The 18135-nt window shown below is 38.4% G+C and overlaps 1 protein-coding gene across 1 annotated transcript; it reads right to left on the bottom strand.

The window, feature by feature from the left end:
- Positions 1–1006: 1006 nt before the first annotated feature.
- si:ch73-74h11.1 (desmoglein-2) lies at positions 1007–15720 on the bottom strand. Its single transcript, XM_038717955.1, has 14 exons — positions 15643–15720; positions 15163–15285; positions 13906–14055; positions 13659–13800; positions 13402–13562; positions 12941–13075; positions 12643–12828; positions 12257–12534; positions 11995–12137; positions 11678–11899; positions 9847–10077; positions 9454–9581; positions 9140–9322; positions 1007–4992 (listed from the first exon to the last, which is right to left on the bottom strand). The coding sequence occupies exons 1-14, from the start codon at positions 15694–15696 to the stop codon at positions 4762–4764; spliced, it is 2367 nt and encodes a 788-aa protein (XP_038573883.1). The 5' UTR covers positions 15697–15720; the 3' UTR covers positions 1007–4761.
- Positions 15721–18135: the final 2415 nt, after the last annotated feature.

Below are 18135 nucleotides of genomic sequence, written 5' to 3' on the forward strand. Positions count from 1 at the left end.
TCCTCGGTCTGACGAAGCTGCCTGAGTTTTGCTGTGAACCAGGGTTTTTGGTTGTTGTATGTGCGGAAGGTTTTAGTCTGCACACACGTCTCCTCACAAAAACTGATGTAAGATGTCACAGTGTCAGTTAGTTCGTCCAGGTCAGTGGCTGCAGCCTCAAAAACACTCCAGTCAGTGCAGTCAAAGCAGGCCTGTAAATCCAGCTTTGACTCGTTGGTCCATCTTTTCACAGACTTTACATCTGGTTTAGCAGATTTCAGTTTTTGACTTTGTCGGGATAAGATACAGAGCACTACAGAGCACTGTACGCCAAAACCAACAGACACAGAAGCAGTTTCTTCTCACAAGCCATCACTCTGATGTCTGACTCACAGTGTCAGGAACAATTCCTGCGCAATAACCCAGTAACTCTGTCTCTAATCAGCCACCTGTTTACTGGTTACCACTTATTATTTATTTATTCACCATTCTCTATTTCAGTGCTGTTCATACTATGTCATATTGTATATACTGTATACCAATACACCTACCTCAGGTCATAGGTCTTATTTATTTTTTCTAGCATCCTTTGCACTATGCCCCATCACACTGTGTACATCTGTGCATGTGTACCTGTATATCATATCCACCTTCAACATGTACATGATGAGAATAGTTTACTCTTGCATCCTTAGCACTCTTATCACTGTACTATTTGTCAATATGTCTATATTGTTTTGTTCATACTGTGTATATTAGTGTTGTCTATACTGTAGTTTGTGTCTGATTTTATTGTATTATTTTATTATTATGTGTTATGGTATTTTTGTACGAGTAAGCACATCGTGAGCAATGTACAATCCTGAGTCGAATTCCTTGTATGTGTACACATACCTGGCAATAAAACTGATTCTGATTCCGCGTGGAATGATGGCGCTTGGGTGGTCCACTCCTGTTTGCCAGATCTGGGCCACAACCAAGAACAAACCAAATAAACCACAACTGGCCCCAATTCTGGCCCCATTTTGATTTGATTCCATTTTTATTCTGGCCCAGATGTGGCCTACATGCTACATGGAATGGTGGCATTTAGTCAATGCACTCCTGTTGTGTGTATGTGTCTGTACATACACACACACATACAGTACACTGTAAACCCCAATTCGCTTGTGCAACATAAAAACAACAAAAAAGGAAACCTTTAAAAGTTTCACCTGACACAAAATAATTGTCACATGAACCTGACTCAACACAACATTTTCAACCAAATGATAAAATATTTTTGTGTTTTAATAACATCAAATCATATTTCATATACGTAACACAAGTTATCAAGTTGTTAAATGTATATATTGGTGTTTGGAACCCTAATCTATTTTAAGTATACAAACTGTTTTCACCCATATTCTCCAAACACTACAACAAATTCAGTGCTATAACTTTGATTAAATTACACACACACACACACACACACACACCCCTCAGTAACAGAAATGGCTACATTTAGCGTTACCAAAAAGTGTAAGTAACTAAACATTAGAGCCATTTCGGCATGCATACATGTTTTGAAATCAAGAACTATCAATCTACTGAAGCTACTAGTTGAGTGTTTGGTTTACTGCCCTTTGCTGGAAAAAAAAAAGACTAGTTAGTTACTATCCATGTTTTGCCAACCCCAGGCGTCAGTCACTTGCACCAGTGTCCTGAAATAATTTTTCACATTCACACAATCTTAATTTTTACTTGCATTTCCAAGCACAATCGTTTCACTGTAGGCTGTTATAAAGTAGAGTAGCACTGTAATGCTAGCAGGTTGAGGTGGATAAAAAAATAACATTGAGTACAGTAAAAGAAAACATCAGATTTTGAAAAGGGTTATTTCTACTCTTTTATACTGATGGAAATGTGCTTGAATATGCCCCTATACTGATCCTTAGGATCTGCTCAGGACATTCTAATAATTTACCTGAGTATGCTTTTTACAATGGAGAAAAGATCTTCTGGGCACTTCAGCCCAGTTCTCCTTACATCTCTCTGGACAGCTAGCAAATGATGTGTGTGAGAAAACACATTATGAAAAGTACAACAATTAACAATCAAATCAACCTAATTACATAGCTCTAAATATGTGCACTTTATGTAAATTTCCTGATTTTCCTGGAAAAGAGCTGGCCATGTTTCACGAAAGTGCAGCACAGAATGTTACTTAAGTCCATTGAACATCTTAAAATATGGTGCTACCACCTCATCAGTTTCTGAGTGGAAACCCTGTACAGTCGTTGCAAGAGAGAAAACAATTCCCCACTCATCCTACCTTACCTAAGAAAAGTTAAAAAAAATAAAAAAACTCTCAAACACTCTGTCACTAATATCTCACTGGAAACAAATCTAAAATTTCATAAAAATAAATCATATTCCTGAGATCTACATAAGTGAAGTGAAGTTTGGAAAGAATGATGAACTCATTTTTACCTCTCTCCTTCTCTGCTTGCTGATGATAAGACAGGAGCTGGTTTAGCCATAAGCTGAGTTTAAATGTGCCATATTTTAATGTACGGGGTAAACTAAAGACTGAAATCTTTAACTTTAGTTTGTAACAATCAGCTATTAGCCGAATCATCGCTGTGTTTGTGTAAAACCAAAACACAGCTGCGGTGGATGAGAGACTGAGCACATTAAAATATCGTGTTCTAGATGTTTATGCTAAACAGGTGTATTGATTAAGTATTGACTTTTTTACTTGCAAAGGTTTTACTGGACCACCTACTTAACACTAACGAGCGTAGCTGCCGTCAACTTAGGTAAGGTTTGCTGTGCCTGTTACCTTCAATCGCTCCGTGTCAAAATCTCTATTTCTCCCAGTTTTGGGATATATTGGAGAGCTAATTCAGGCAGAAGTTTCACAGTTCTGATCACCTCGAAATCACTGATAACGATGCGGTCCAGAGCGCAATGTCTGTCAAATGCGCCTGTCGCTGTAGGGGGAGTTAGGGACCGTCTGCAAATTGCAAACACGTCCATTTCAATCTTCAATAACGTTTTTGTTTTTCAACATAAAAATCTCAAACCACCTCTATTATAACTAGTGACCACCCTCAAACATTTCACACCTGTACGTTTGTAAACAAACATGAAAATAAATAAATTAAATTCTTAATTATGCACATTACAAGTGAATAATTTCAATAGCTTGCTCATTTATGAATATATTGGCATCAAATCACCTTTCATGTGTCCTGGATATCCTCTCACAATTTTCACACCTGTGTGACATAACACACGTTCGACATTAGCCACGTTCGGCACAAAGTCAAACGGGACTAATGTTAGTTTGTTGTCAAGAATGTTTAGCCATAGAGTAATAAATGTAAAACTTTAATTATTTTAACCTTACTCCAGCACCAAAATTTCAGCTGATGCTAACGACCATTTCCTTCTGCTTCTGATTGGCTGGAAGCAGTGGTTTAGGTCCTCATCATTATCCTCCTCCTTACCTATTGGTTGCCGCCTGAAACTTAAACTTTATCTGCTTTTCTTACAATAATAACTAATGATCATTATGTTGCATTTTCTGCATAATAAATGACAATGACATTTGTATATAATAGTATGGTTTGATAATTAATGAGTTACTTGCACACAGACATTTCTCAGTATGTTTTTAACCACTTTTCAATGCTAACCACACTATTTTCAAGTATTGCAGATAAACAGGAACACAGACATTTTCAGACATTACAAAAATCTCACATCAGTGCGAGGTGACATAAACATAATATAGATCTGAACATACAAGTTTATCTCATGGCGTTGGTGGTAGAGAGCATTGTCTTAAATGTTGCTCCAAAATCTTCCACAGGTGTGAAACTGGGTTGAGATCTGGTGACTAAAGGCTATATTTCTATTTACATAATTTTCATCCTCACCAAATCAGTTAGCCCAGATGTACCAAGCATCTGCATTTGATTTATTTCTATCTGTTTCCTTTTATTTGTCCATGTCTGTATGTTACCTTATCACAATCAACTCTTGTGTTGACTATCCGACAGTGACATCCTCCTGGATCCTTATTGTTTACAAACTAGCTATAATCTTGTCAACCTGATTGTTCATACTGTGATTTTATGTTGGCCTATTCTTTACACACAACATCCAATACATGTCTTTCTGTCCTGGCACAGGCAGCCAGGTCATATAGACATCAATCGGGGGCCAGACAATTAATCCATGATATTCCTATATATTTTTCAAAAGGTCACAGAAAACATTATTATTGCTACTAGAGCCCAGCATGAGAGTGGTGCTTTCAAATGACAGTTTGTGTTGTTTGTTGTTTTCAACAATAATTAAAACAATGCGAAAGGCCTTGTGCTACCTGTCCTGTCGATCCATCCATTCCCACTTGCCTATCTACAAGGACCACACTCTGAGTACCTTGGAGGCCACCATCCTGAACCAGCCCCTGACTAAGCCCAACTTGGCCAGCTTGACTCACTGTCTACTGGGTGCCACCTGCCACAAACATCATTTTGGGCTTGGGCTCAACTACATACATGGGCGTGGCTGCATAGTACATAACAGGCTGCTGTATAAGCAGCGTCTGACTGGGAATCATAATCTTGTCTTGGACATGTACCTTTGGAACAGTGGCTGAACCCTGGATGACGGTGGAGGATCCAGATGCTACATTGGAGGTGTTGAGGGTGTTGGTGTTTATGTGGTCCCTGTCCCTGATTGTATCTATGTGTGTAGGGACATCTGTGTGGGTGGAGGTGGAGGGCCTCATAGGAGACACTGGTCTGCATCCACAGACCCGGTCACCAAAGTTGACCCATGACAAATCTCAGCAAGGGTTTTGAATTTAGGCCCAAGGTCATCGAGGAATGCAAGGTCATCATCATTCTCAAGAAGGCTGCAGCAACCTACAGAACCTGCCCGGGACTCCTGACCCTCATAGTCATAGATGAGCAAAACGTCTTTCTGCAGGAACTTCTGTGCAGCATGTCTGGATTTCTGCAAACAAATAGAACCAGAATATATTGAGTCTACAGTCAATACTACTTAATAGTTCAACTGTGATAGTATGATACAGCTTTTATTTGTCCTAAAGATACTGTATAATAAAAACTGGCTATTTTCTATATGTCAGTTATATCCATAGACTGTATATAAAAATGGACGTAGTATCCATGACGTCACCCGTTGTTTTCTGAAGAGCAGTTTTGAAGCCCGAATTAGGCGGAGCTGGCCGTCGCCATCTTGGCAACATGCATCACTCCCAGATAACCCATAAATGGGCAAAGAGGCAGGTCGTGGGTGGAGCTGAGGTGACGTGTTGATGAAACCACTCCCGCCTAGCTCGACATGACCGAGTTAGCTTATGCTAAGGAGCTAATGCTATATGCTACTCTGCGTTAACAGAGGAAGCTTCTAAACCCCCGGTGCTGTACGGTGGAGGTTGGAACCTGTGTCCGTTTTGTTACCAGTTTATGGTCGTCAGCTAATCAAGGTAAGCGGAAAATATTTAAATAACTCACATATCTGTTATTGACATTATACTTCACAAGGTTTTAAATGCTTTTAATTATATAAATGGGGTAACGTTATTTTGCAACACTAACGTTAGATTTTGTTGAGACCAACATTAACAGTTAACTATGAATCAGTTATTAATTACCTTAAGTTTACTTAACGTTACAGCTCAAACGAACAATTTCAAGCTAATCAATTAACCCTTTTACATACATTAAGTTACATTAAGTCAGTATGTTACTTGTAATAAAAGGAATAAGGTAGCGGTACAGTCCTTAACGTTGGTCACATGATGGAAGCTGCTGTCGGCAGGGCTGTGTGGGATTATTGTCTGGAATAGGACACTTGAGAGAAAGGTACTTTTTATAATTGTCACAAGATTCTTGTTGAGGATCTGATGCCTCCACGAATGCTTTAACTGTAAGTAACGTTACTAGAACAACTTGGCTACTGGACACTTGACAGCTGATATAAAATTGTCTTAAGAGGACAACACAAAAACATTTAAAGACCGTCTCCCTTGTTCCATTTCTCCCACTTAATGTGACATAATAGTGCTGTCAACATTAAAACACTGAGGCATCTTTTAGCAGAGCATCTGAAAAAATTTTAATTCCCGTGGCAAAGTTCATTGTGAGCATCAGAACTAGACTAAGAGATTACAGTCTTCAGAAACCTTTGCAGGTGTTTTGAGTTAATTAGCTGATTAGAGAGCTTTTCTCCAGTTGACATTTCTGTATAATTTATAATACAGAAATATATTTTTATTCTAAAATGTTTATACATTTTGAGATACTGGAGTTTTTATTTCCATGAGCTGTAAACTGTAATCATCAAGATGAAAACAAAAAATGGGTTTGAAATGCTTCACTTTGTGTAATGAATCTAGAATATATCAGAGATTCACTTTTTGAATAGAATTACGTTAGAAAATTTACTTCACCACAATATTCTATTTATTAAAGACTCATCTGTATTGTTTACTTTTAAACAAAACTTTGTTTATTTTTCATCACCTGAAGCATTTATTACACATTTTCCTCCTAGAGTCACACTGTGGATCAGATGTCCCACCTGCTGCCAGAGAGCTGCAGAGACCTGGGAGTCCTCATTGTGCTCATGGCGTGGACTGATGTGGAAAGGCGTTCTCTTTCTGTTTACTTTGAGTTTTAAATATTGTCCATATTTGTATAATAGGTCCATTTAAAAAAAGATATGGTTTATGGTTCACATAATTCATCATAATACATAAATTCTATATATGTTAGCACTCCCTGTCTTTACTACTTACTGAAAAGCTAATCGTATGCCACAGATAAAACATGAAACATTAAAGCTGAACTCTTGATAAAGAACATCACTGTAGGATAAGTTGAAAAGTGAAAATACTCCCAACATGTTTCACATGAAACGTTGAAAAGTAATTATGCAGTGTATTTCTGTGTGTGCAGGAATATTTTTACTTTCTACCTTATACTAGTACTTATACTTATACTTTATATAAGATAAATAAGGAGCCATACACCCAGTACCCATATACTGTATACCAGAGCCTGAAGTTTCTCAAGAGTGCTCTGTTTGCTGCTCTGTCTAGTTTAAACACATCCTGTGGGTAAGTGCTGAAACCTTGCAAACTCTGAGGTCTCAGAGCTGACCGGATGCACATGGAGAAAATAGGTGAGTCTATACAATGTAAACCACACAAGACCTTCTCAGGTCGCAATAAATGACACCTCCTACAGGGCTTCAAAACTATTCAGTGTGCAGATAATTCTTTGTTTTTCACTACAGAGTAACTTCTTAGTCAATGTCACATTTATCTCTTAACGAAATGTCAAAATAAAACGGTATATAATATCAACCTTTCATGTTTTACTTTCTACTAACATATGTAAAATGTTAGCCTATAAATAACATCTTAATATTTTCATTAACAGCTGTTAACTATAATATATTGTTAAGATCACACTATTTAAAATTAAAATATGAAACTGATGATGAATGAAGAATGATATTATTATATATAATTAGTCTGATACACTTCATAGCAAAGTATTCCTAATACAAAAGCAATAGTTTAATAAATTAAACTCTTGTATTACATTCATGAAAACATCAATATTAAAAGGTTACAAATGTAAAAGTAGTTTTGTATGACTGAACCCAGTGTCATAATTTCACATCAGTAGTGTTCAGGTGTTGTGAGTAAAAAGAAAAGCAGGAGCTGAAGAGCTGGAAGTTGGAGCTGTTATCTCCTGTAGAGCTGGACACAGCAAATCACATCTGCAGGGTTCTGCAATCAGCTCCTCTGGCACCTGTAAAGACAACAATGGTAGACAGTTAAGAAACTTCTTCCAAAGAGCCATAAAGCTACTGAACTTTGAGATCGCCTCAGCATGATAACCTCTCTGGCATGTGACAGTAATTAGGAGTGGCAATGTGAAATACACGATTTCCTAATATGTGCAATATACGGTTTTCTGCTGGACACTGTGCAATAATAACTACTCAAGTCAGTCCTTATTGAATGTTTATTATAAGGATCTTATTTTATATTCTATTATTGAACTGTACAAATTCTAATCCACTAAAGCCACTTATAATAGTGTCTGACTAGTATCTAACTGAACAGTGATTCCGTTAAAGGACATAGCTAAATCTCACATCGCCCTTTAGTAAAAGTTACCGTTAACATTATGTCAGCTAACTGAGAGCTGAGCCTTTACTTAGAACTTCACACAGATACCTTTTCTTCAAAGCATTATCACCCTAATGTCTAACACTAAGGTTAATCTAATAACGTTACATTTTGGCTTCTCTCTTCTTGCTGACTTGTCTTTGACTCATTAAAAGCTGCGGTTAGAACACACTAACTTACTAACTTACACTAACTTAGCAGCTTGGGGCTGCTTGTATCTGGCTATTTAGCGTAACGAGCTAATGTTAAGCTAACAAGCTATATGCCGAGAGCGATACTTGTTAAATGTTAACACATAAATAAAATACAGGAATTTCACTCACCGAGTAGAACACTGATTTACTGGAGGTTCTCTCTCCAATCCAATTCATCTGGTATCTTCATGTAGAAATGTCCAAAAGGCTCCGACAGGCTGAGCTTCAGAGCTCCGTGTAGCTGAGTGAGGCTAACAGACGGTGGACCGAGTGCTAGCAGTGGCAGCGGCTAATGGCGCCTGTCAATCAAAGCAGCCACGCCCCTAATAATGCAGAACTTTAAGGCTTAATATAATTTAAACAGGTGAGTGAAAAATTCACCCCCCTCAAAGTTGTCACGAAGGGCAAAATTAGCGATATGCAATAAAACAATTTTTCGAACCAGGCAGTAAACATATTTTATTCAGCTGTAAAGTTGGGCATTTTAACCCTCTGCAGCCAGCCTCAAGTGGCCAGTCGATGAATTGCAGTTTCAGATGCTTCCGTATTGGCTTCAGGCAGGAGACCGGAAGTTTGCCGCTTGGTTATATCTTATAAGATATATGCTGGGGTTTTTTGACATTCTCGCAGTGCAAACTAGTGCTAATTGCAAATTACTGACTCGTCGCTGAGGCATTAAAACAAACTCCAAAATTCTAAGCTTTTTTTTTATAACCAATGACATTTATGTACTCACACTTGAATAATAATGCCACAGGAACTCATCAGACATAGATGTCCCAGCTGTCAAGCTTGATGTGTTGATGGCACCTAAGGCTGCTCCACCAACTGCTGCTCCTCCTCCTATTTCAGCCAGTCCTCCTAAGTACCCCTTTCCCACACCATCAACTTCCACTGGGAAATGTAGAAGAGGAACATCCTGTGAGAACATATGTGAGATCCTGTCAGAGATGCAGCATTTTTGGCAAATCATCACATTTTTTAAACTAAAAATAACTACTAGTAACTTTTTACAATCCATTCATATCAGGACTACACATATCAAAGTACCTTGTCTTTTCCCTGTCCCTCAGTGTGATATGAGATCAGCTGTTGTATCGTATCAAATGGAATGGCCTGGAAATCTCCAACAGCTGCTGCACCTCCAAACAGGCGGTACAGCAGCAAAAGGGACACTGCTGAAAAACACACATTTGCCACTATGTCAACAGAACTCTAGTATACTGTCAGGTCTAAAAAGCCTAATCATCAATCAGAAACTTACTTTCATTCTATCGGCCTCTTTCAAAACCTGCCTGTGACCCACCCATTCTTATTAGTCTTACTATCTCTCCAAGCGCGCTACAACATGTCAAGTTAGGCAGCTTTGTTGGGGAAGGTTAATCATTCTTGATCAACGTTATCAACCAGAAAGAGAAAAGACATCATTAATACTCTACTCACACAGCAGAAGCAGCAGTCCCTGGAGCAGAAGCAAGATACCTGAAGCTCCAAAACCTGTAGTCCTTGTGCTGCGCGGCACACAGGTTTTAATGTTTTCATCACAAGTACACACAACTACGTCCATCATCTGAACATCAGCACATGACTTTCCCTGCTGGTCTTTGACCTCCACTGCTACTTTGTAATTCCCTGGCCACAAGTTGCCTTGGTCCCGCAGAATGGCTGTGGTTTCTGAAGAAAGAAGAGACCAACATTTTAAAATGTGCTCTTTTAGAGAAGTTTGTGCCTTGTAATTAGTTGGATTGGTTTTGTTTTGATTCTTCTTCTTCTTCTCCGCTGAAAGTGTTTGGGCAGCAAAAACTGCTGGACGAAAACTCAAAATTGGCACATAGGTTGCAAATTCCACCCACTACTCAGGCAAGAAAATGGCCCTCATAGACCTCATGGTGGCGCTATAACAATCAACTTTGCGTTTTTGCAATTATCACGAAAACGGCTTAGTTTAGTATCTCTTTGTCCCCCACAAATTTTTACTTTTGTGTCTTTATGTACTATTTTACATAAATGCCCGTAAATCAAAATTGGCTTAAGCTATTGTAACCAAACTCAGCGCGTCTGTTCAGATGCTCGGCCCAAGCTTCACTGAGCAGTCCTGGGATATTCTTCTACTAGGTGGCGCTACACTTGCAAAAAGTTTATACCTCGTAATTGTACGAAATTTGGTTTGTACAATCTCAGGTCTCTACTCAGTAGATGTAAAAAAATTGGTTATGATTGCACAAAGTGGGCGTGGCTTATAACAAGAAATGTAAATTTCTAGACATTTCTCATTCCTAATTTCAAAAAATCTAACAAACTCGACAGAGTATATCAAGCGTTTCAAAGGGTTTTCAGATCGGTCAAACGGAGAGTCTGCAGTGATATTCAGTATCTTCCTGTAACTTGTACAGTATGAACAACATTTTCTTTTTAACTCACTTTTGGATCAAATGCCACCAAAATAATTAACAACACTCCCAAAACCAGCAGAATGATGTGGGATTTTTTTCCAGAGTTATTTCACCTACATCTTCACTGTTGTAAGCGTTTTAAGTTTAAACTGACAAAACTATCTGGCTCTGGCACATGTGACATCACCACCTCAACTTGTGAGAAGGTGTGGGAAAACAGCCTCTCACCAGTAGCTCAGTCAGTAAATGCTGCTCTGGAGATCTGCAGGTCCAGGATTCAAATCCCCAGTTGACCAAGTCAGACTTTCTGACAATGGGGGTGTTCTGATCATAGCAGTTCTCTAATTTATTTGGATCCCTAGCAGTTTCTTCTTATCTTTCTCTGCTAAAAAGAGTTTTTTTAAATCTTGGAAACACAAAATGTCGCAGGTGGGTTGAACATTTCAACCAGTAGTCAGGTACATATAATGACGCTCTCTGATATCAAGGCGATGCTTGAAAAATCCAGTATGCGTTTCCCCAATCATCTCAAAGTCCAAATTCTTTCATTACTTTAATCTCTAAAGTCGTCTGCATCTGTTCTTCTCTTCTGAAAATTTCATATGTTGTGTTTTTCGCGACTGGCTTGGATCCCGATCATTGCCACTTGCGGCTATATTCTAGAAATGTTTCTTTTCTTTATACAGCAGCATTGAAATGATCACAATTTGCTTGCAAGTCTTGACAAATCTAATATTTTGGAAGTCAAACCTAGGACGTTTTGGAGTTGAAAACTAGAGATGACTACTGAGTTTGTTTGCTTTGATGCAAACCTTGAAGAGCATGCTGCCCATTTAATGATGTTTGATGGAAATCTGCCTAGCCGAAATTCTTCATCTTACTATTAAGATGCTCCACTTTCCATTTCCCGTTGCTGCTCCCCTGAATCACAGTGAACTCAAATGGTGCTGCATTGGGGAACTCATCTTCGTCTTTGGCTGTGGCGTAAATGACATTATCACCGAGGCACATGGTCTGAGATGTAGCGGTTAGTTTAGGACAGTGATCATTAAAGTCCTCCACCTGAATGGCTATGGTCCCCGTGGCAGTTTTTGAGGGCATCTCTGAAAGCCAGCAGAAAGACACTCAATATTAACCTGTAGTGCACCATATTAAACCACTGGAGAATAATGATAACTCTCATATTTAAACAGCTCACCATTGGTGATGCATATAATATTTGCATAATATGTTCCATTGATCAAGAACTTGGACTCTCTGTCAGGCAGTTTACTCAGCCTGATATCTGCTGTCTTTTCATCAATAATCAACCAGTGGTCATCATCGCGGATTTTGGCATATCTGTAAAGATGAAAATCCAAGTATGTGAGGACCAAAATAATCTATGAATGTAAACACATAAATCCAGAGATATATCTCAATACTGCTATTTAGTAACATGTTTCACTTTGTGGCTGTACCTTACGTTGGTGGCTGTCTGTAGCGTGTCACTGTCAATAGCAGAATAGGTGGCGATGACTTTGTGGAGGGAGGTGGAAGTGTGGTCCTCAGAGACAGTCACCACTTTGACACTTGGTTGGAAACGGGGGCCTTCCTTCTGATTGACCACATTGATTTTAATGGGGTAGGATTTTGTGATTGTGGCCCCTGTCATGGACCCACTGCCAAAATTGTACTCTGCTTTGTTGGAAACAGTCACTTCCAAGTTGACCACCTTTAGTTCCTCATAGTCCAAGGACTGCAGGATATGGAGTTCACGTTAGCCTTAAAAATGTTTGTTGACTCACACTCAGACATTTCACTGTTTAGAGTTTCAGTGCATCCAAATAAAAATACACTCTTTTACCTTATGAATCCAGATAATCCCCTCATTGGTCTTAGAATCAGTAGTGATACTGAAATATCCTGCCTCGTTCCCTGAAATTATTTTGAAGACAGCCAGCCAGTTGTCAGTGTGAATCAGATCCATGTCAACGGCTTTGATCCTCATCACTTCCCTATTGATGGTGTTCTCCTCCACACTACCTTCATACTGCAAACAATACAAGCACCAACAGTTACTTTAGGACAACTGTTGAACATTATTAAAGAACCAAATTAAAGAACAATAGAAGTGCTGATTGTGGAAATTGTGTCACACCTACCGACTCTTTTTCCAAGGTTGGAATATTGTCATTTATGTCCAGTACTTTGATCAGAATTTCTCCAGTTCCTGTGTTTCCTCTCGCCTTTCCATTCAAATCTGAGGCTCTTATAGTCAACTTATATGTATCTTGTTTCTAAAACAAATTATTTAGAGATACAATGCACTGATTACTACATTCTAGTTTTTAGTTTCCAGTAAAACAGAGTATGACTCTGTATTAATATTTGGTTGAAAATTACAACTTACTTTCTCAATGAATATGTGATTCAATAAGTAACAGGGAATTATGTTAATAGTGGAAAATGGTGTGATTATTGTGTTCTGACTTATCCATACAAAATAGCAGTAATATATGGGGTTTGATGTAACCTATTCACAAGAGTTGAAAGCTTTTCCAATAAATAGAATTAGTTGTGCCAGGCAAAAATAGAGGAATTTCAGGTCAATAAAGGGTCTCACCTCCCTATCTAGAGTGTTTCGTCGAACCATGACCTCTCCAGTCTGAGATTTGATGTAGAACATCCCAGCTGTGGTACTCTGCTCCACACTGTAGGCGATCTGAGAGAATAGTGAGCCCTCTTCATCATCATCAGTAGCGATCACTTTCATCACAAAAGTATCTAGAAATCACAAGAGAATGAAATAATACATTAGTTCATTAAATACAGCTAAAAAACTTGACATGACACAAATAATCTGTAAATGTCTTAAAATACCTGCTGCACTTGATTCATTAACATATCCGACTTGCTGTACTTGAATGACTGGTGTACAGTCATTCTCATCCAAAACAACAATTGTGAGGTCAATATCCTTTTCAGCACGGCTTCCATTGCAGAATTTTGCCACACCTTTTAACTACAAAAACAGATACCATTACTACTTTACCATTTCCTCACTGTACAACTTGAATAAATGGCTGTACATGCTGATATTATAAACAGAATGTGTAAGTGCTTGTACATTATAGACGGGGATCTTCTCTCGGTCCAGTCTGGAATAGATTTTCACAAAGCCGGTGTCATGGTCGATATCAAATATGCCTTCAGGGGGTGCACCAGGGCCCGTTATAAAATATGTGATCTTTGTAAAGTTCGACTTATCAGAGTGAATCTGAAAAACAAATACACAAACACAAAATGAATTCTTATGATCGAGAAATCGAAGACCTTCCAATTACATATAAATGTGTAAAGACAGCTTATTTTCTGTACGTTTAATGATAAAATAATATACTTATTTTTTTCTCCCTGTATACTATGAGGCGTAATTTCAAATGAATGTCTATCAGATCAAGTGAATGCAAGCATGTGACATATTTATATTAAGCTGAGGTGTGGGATCCAGCTTTTGCACTGATGAGAACAACCACACACAGATCTGCAATATTGTCTGACAGAAACTGAGCTCAGTTAATTACATCAATTACAGCATGGCTCAGAACCAACAACACCTAGCTGAGATATGAAACTAGATAAGCTTTCGAACATCAAACACAGGTGTGTCTTTGTGTGTGTGTGTGTGTGTGTGTGTGTGTGTGTGTGTGTGTGTGTAAACATCAGAACAAAGATGTATTCATTGTCGTGTCAGAACTTATTCATGAGTCATTATGAATATTAAAATTCGGTAGGGTCTGGGAAGCAGTTCTCACACATACTCAAAGATAGGCTTTGAAAAAACCAAGGTTGCATGAGGATAAAAACAGTGAGGTGGAAAACAATCAATCTACTTGACAATGATTTAATTATTCTAAGGGATAAAAGGTAGCTGTGCCTACGTTAAATTGCTAATTCATCGTTTATAATTAAGAGCTTAGTCAGTTGTTATAGAATTCTTTAGACAGAAATAGAACAACAAATTACACACTTTGTAATCCTTGTTTTCAAATTATGTCCAACAATTACAGCATGGCTCAGTACCAACAACACTAGATGAGATAACAAAAAAGGTAAGCTTTCAAACATCAAATACAGGTGTGTGTGTCTAAACATCAGAAAAAAGATGTATTCGTTGTTGTGTCTGAACTTATTCATGACTTATTATGAATATTGACGTTTGTTGGGGTCTGGAAAGCAGTTCTCACACATACTCAAAGATAGGCTTTGAAAAAACAAACGGTGGAAATTACAATCAATCTACTTGACAATAATAAATGAAGAATTAGCATAGTCAGTTTTTAAAGAATTCTTTAGACAGAAATAGAACAAAAAAAATACACACTTTAGCAATACTGGCCAAGCCGGTGTAATCCTGGTTCTCGAATAGATGCAGGGGAGCTGCGGTCCATTCTCTCTTCTGTCTCTGCAACAGTGGCCCATTTCCTTTTGCCCTCACATGGACAAGCTGCAGGTAAACAAAGAGGAAGGAACAACGTGATCATTATTAATGTGTAATAATTACAAAATATATGCATAGGTTATTTTTGTTGCACCTGACACATACATATACATTTAGTGTGTATAAAATTATGAAAAGCAAAGAATTAATGGAGGAGCTGCTGCGTGGCCATCCGGCACAATATGAGAATGTCCATGAAGCGTAAAACTGCGTATTTACTTTTTCTCTTTCGTATCTTTTAACTGCATAAATAATGGTTTAACTTTGACTACAGAAGAGCCCTACCTGTTAAAGACCAGCTTTCCTACACACAAAAAAATGACCATCTAACAGTATGAAGCACATAAGGAATCGTTTACTCACCGTTAGGACAAACGTCAGCAGAATATAAAGGCTGCATTTCAGCAGTGGAGCCATCTTCTTGAAAAAATTATAACACAATTTAAACTCTGTTGAAGTGAAATCACGTCAACTTTAAGTCTGCCAGTAGTTCATCGCTGGTTCCGTACAGACTTTGACCCTTTGGAGGGTAGGGACTTTTGCAACAATAGGCAGTTCCCCCCTCTCTCCCTGCTTGATTGCCTGTTACTTCTGATAACAGGAAGATAAGGGAGATGGTGTGTCTGGAGGGGGGACAATAAACTGTCATCCTGGTCTGAGTCTGTTTTTGTCCCATTGCTATGTTAGGCACCGTCTGTATTAGTTGTATTATAACTCTTCTTTTCAGTCTAGTCGTTCTTTACTTGTTAAATGTTGGCCTTGTGTGTACTGTGTTTGATCATTGTTTTTATCTGTTCCCTTGTTTTGGTTTGGAGCCTGGCTGTGTTATAGTTATTTAGTCGGCTTGTTTTGTTTTGTGCTTTTAGTGTTTCAGTCTGTGTTTTGGGTTCTTACTGTAGTCTGATTCTTGTGTGCTGTAACCTGTCTGTTCACCATCACTACCTGCCTCTGTGTTCTTGTTCCTGGTCTTGATGTTGGTCTGTTGTTCATGTGTTTCTGTGCTCTCTGTCTTATTTTGTTATTGTCCCCTTGTGCATCTCTCTGAGTTTTACTTCCTGGCTGTCTATGTGCCTCCCCTGTGTTCAATCGCCCTGCCCTCCTCTGTGTCTCTATATAGGTTTGATTGTTCTCTTTGTTCTTGTCGGGTTATTGTAGCTTGTTTGCTCTCGTGTCGTGTGATGTCCTTGGCCTGCCCATTCCCCCTGCTTGTTTCATGTGGATTTCACACTTTGGATTCCTGTTGGATTTCTTGCTTGATTCTGCCACTGCCTTTTTGTGAGGACGCTTTCTGTTTAAATAAACCTCATGAACTGATCCTGCTCTGCACTGTGTCCTGCATTTGGGTCCTCCAAGCTCACAAACAACCCCGCCTTTGCTCTCCAAATGCGCAAAAATAACTGATATGTTTGCTACAGGCTGCAGTAGCTTCAACATCAGCTGCAATACCCGATGTAGTAAAAGCACAGGCACTTGAAGGAGGGAAGGAGAGCTGTGGCCACTGCCAAGCAGAGGAGGATGCGTGTGTTTGTGGAGTGACAAAGTGACAGGGTTCAGGGAGAGAGAGAGCAGGAGGAGAATGGAGGTGAAGTGGTAAGCATGGAGTAGCTTAACCTGTAGGGAGGGAGCAGGGAGGTAGGGTCATTTACACTGTGGATGCTGGGGACATGTAGCCACCACTTTTTGAAAGCATTTGTTAAAATTGTTCTGAACAATAATTTGATAAACAAAAATGCTATGAGAAAGGTTTATTTGCACAATAAGCCTGCAATGCAATGTAAATATAGATGATAACTGCATTATATTCTATTATATTTTTATATTTTGAATTGTCACTTGCCACCTAAATATTTTTCTTTCCACCATAAATTGATGCAGAAAATGTCCAGAATGCAAGAAATTAAGTGTTTAATGCTCAAGGTCTTCGGGGGGAGGACCCCCAGACCCTCCAATCAAATATTTCATCAATACATTTCTTTTCTAAATAGTAGCATATTAAAATATATTCTTGTCTTGTTGTCATGGTCCCAATCTTGTGCAACGTCACACAAGATTTTTGGCCGCCTGGGCCAAAAATGCCGGGACCGTTTTTTTTTTTCCCCCAGTCCAGCCCTGTCCCCATGACATAAACATAAAATTTCTCAAGCGAAATTTTTGAAAGGGGCCACAAATAATACAGCCAAAATTGTACTTGTGTAGTATATGTGTACATGGAGGAAAGTCTTACTACTATTATTTGTGTAACATAGAGACCGTGATGTTACCAAATTGCCATAACTTTTTGTACAACCCAAAGCAATAGTTGTTTAAATATGACCTAGGTTCATAGGCTCACCACTGGTCATATTATCCTAATCTGGCATCCTCCACGTATTTTAGGTTTCCTCTGGGACAGAGGACGTCTCTTCCTTAGATATTCAACTGCAGCAAGCCAACTGATCTGCCACTTAACATCATGCTGAGCAAAACCCAACACAATGGTAGATCTACATTATTAGCCTAATATCAGTTCACATAGGTTTATTATTATTGTAACTTTTCTTTATTGGAAAATTATTTTTTTATTATTATCCCCATCAGCACCAGCATAAACGTTGGCTATTCTCACGAGGTCCATTCAATTGTATGGTCATAATGAAACATTGATAATTAGACATTGTTGGCATTTTCACTTTGAGTGAGCTGTTACAAATAAAATCCAACTAAATATTATGCCATTATGAAAAATATTTTAATAGAAGAATTTTTTGAAGAATACATTACCCTATTTACCCTAGTATTTTATTTTTAATCCCACCATTTTAATTCTACTTAATGCTCCACTTTATTTTAGTGTTTACTCACAAAGTAATCTGCTCA

This window comes from Micropterus salmoides, unplaced genomic scaffold (assembly GCF_014851395.1).
Source record: "Micropterus salmoides isolate LMB-PRFRI ecotype aquatic unplaced genomic scaffold, ASM1485139v1 Ms_hic_scaffold_14, whole genome shotgun sequence".
Classification (NCBI taxonomy): domain Eukaryota; kingdom Metazoa; phylum Chordata; class Actinopteri; order Centrarchiformes; family Centrarchidae; genus Micropterus; species Micropterus salmoides.

What these genes read in the sequence shown, in the direction of transcription:
- si:ch73-74h11.1 (XM_038717955.1), bottom strand. Translation starts at nt 15,696, where the DNA reads ATGGCTCCACTGCTGAAATGCAGCCTTTATATTCTGCTGACGTTTGTC. An exon ending in CAGACAGCCACCAACGTAAG is followed by an intron (nt 12,138 to 12,256) that starts GTACAGCCACAA and finishes TCATCTTTACAG; the next exon opens with ATATGCCAAAATCCGCGATG. An exon ending in TGTGGCATTATTATTCAAGT is followed by an intron (nt 4,993 to 9,139) that starts GTGAGTACATAA and finishes ATTTGTTTGCAG; the next exon opens with AAATCCAGACATGCTGCACA.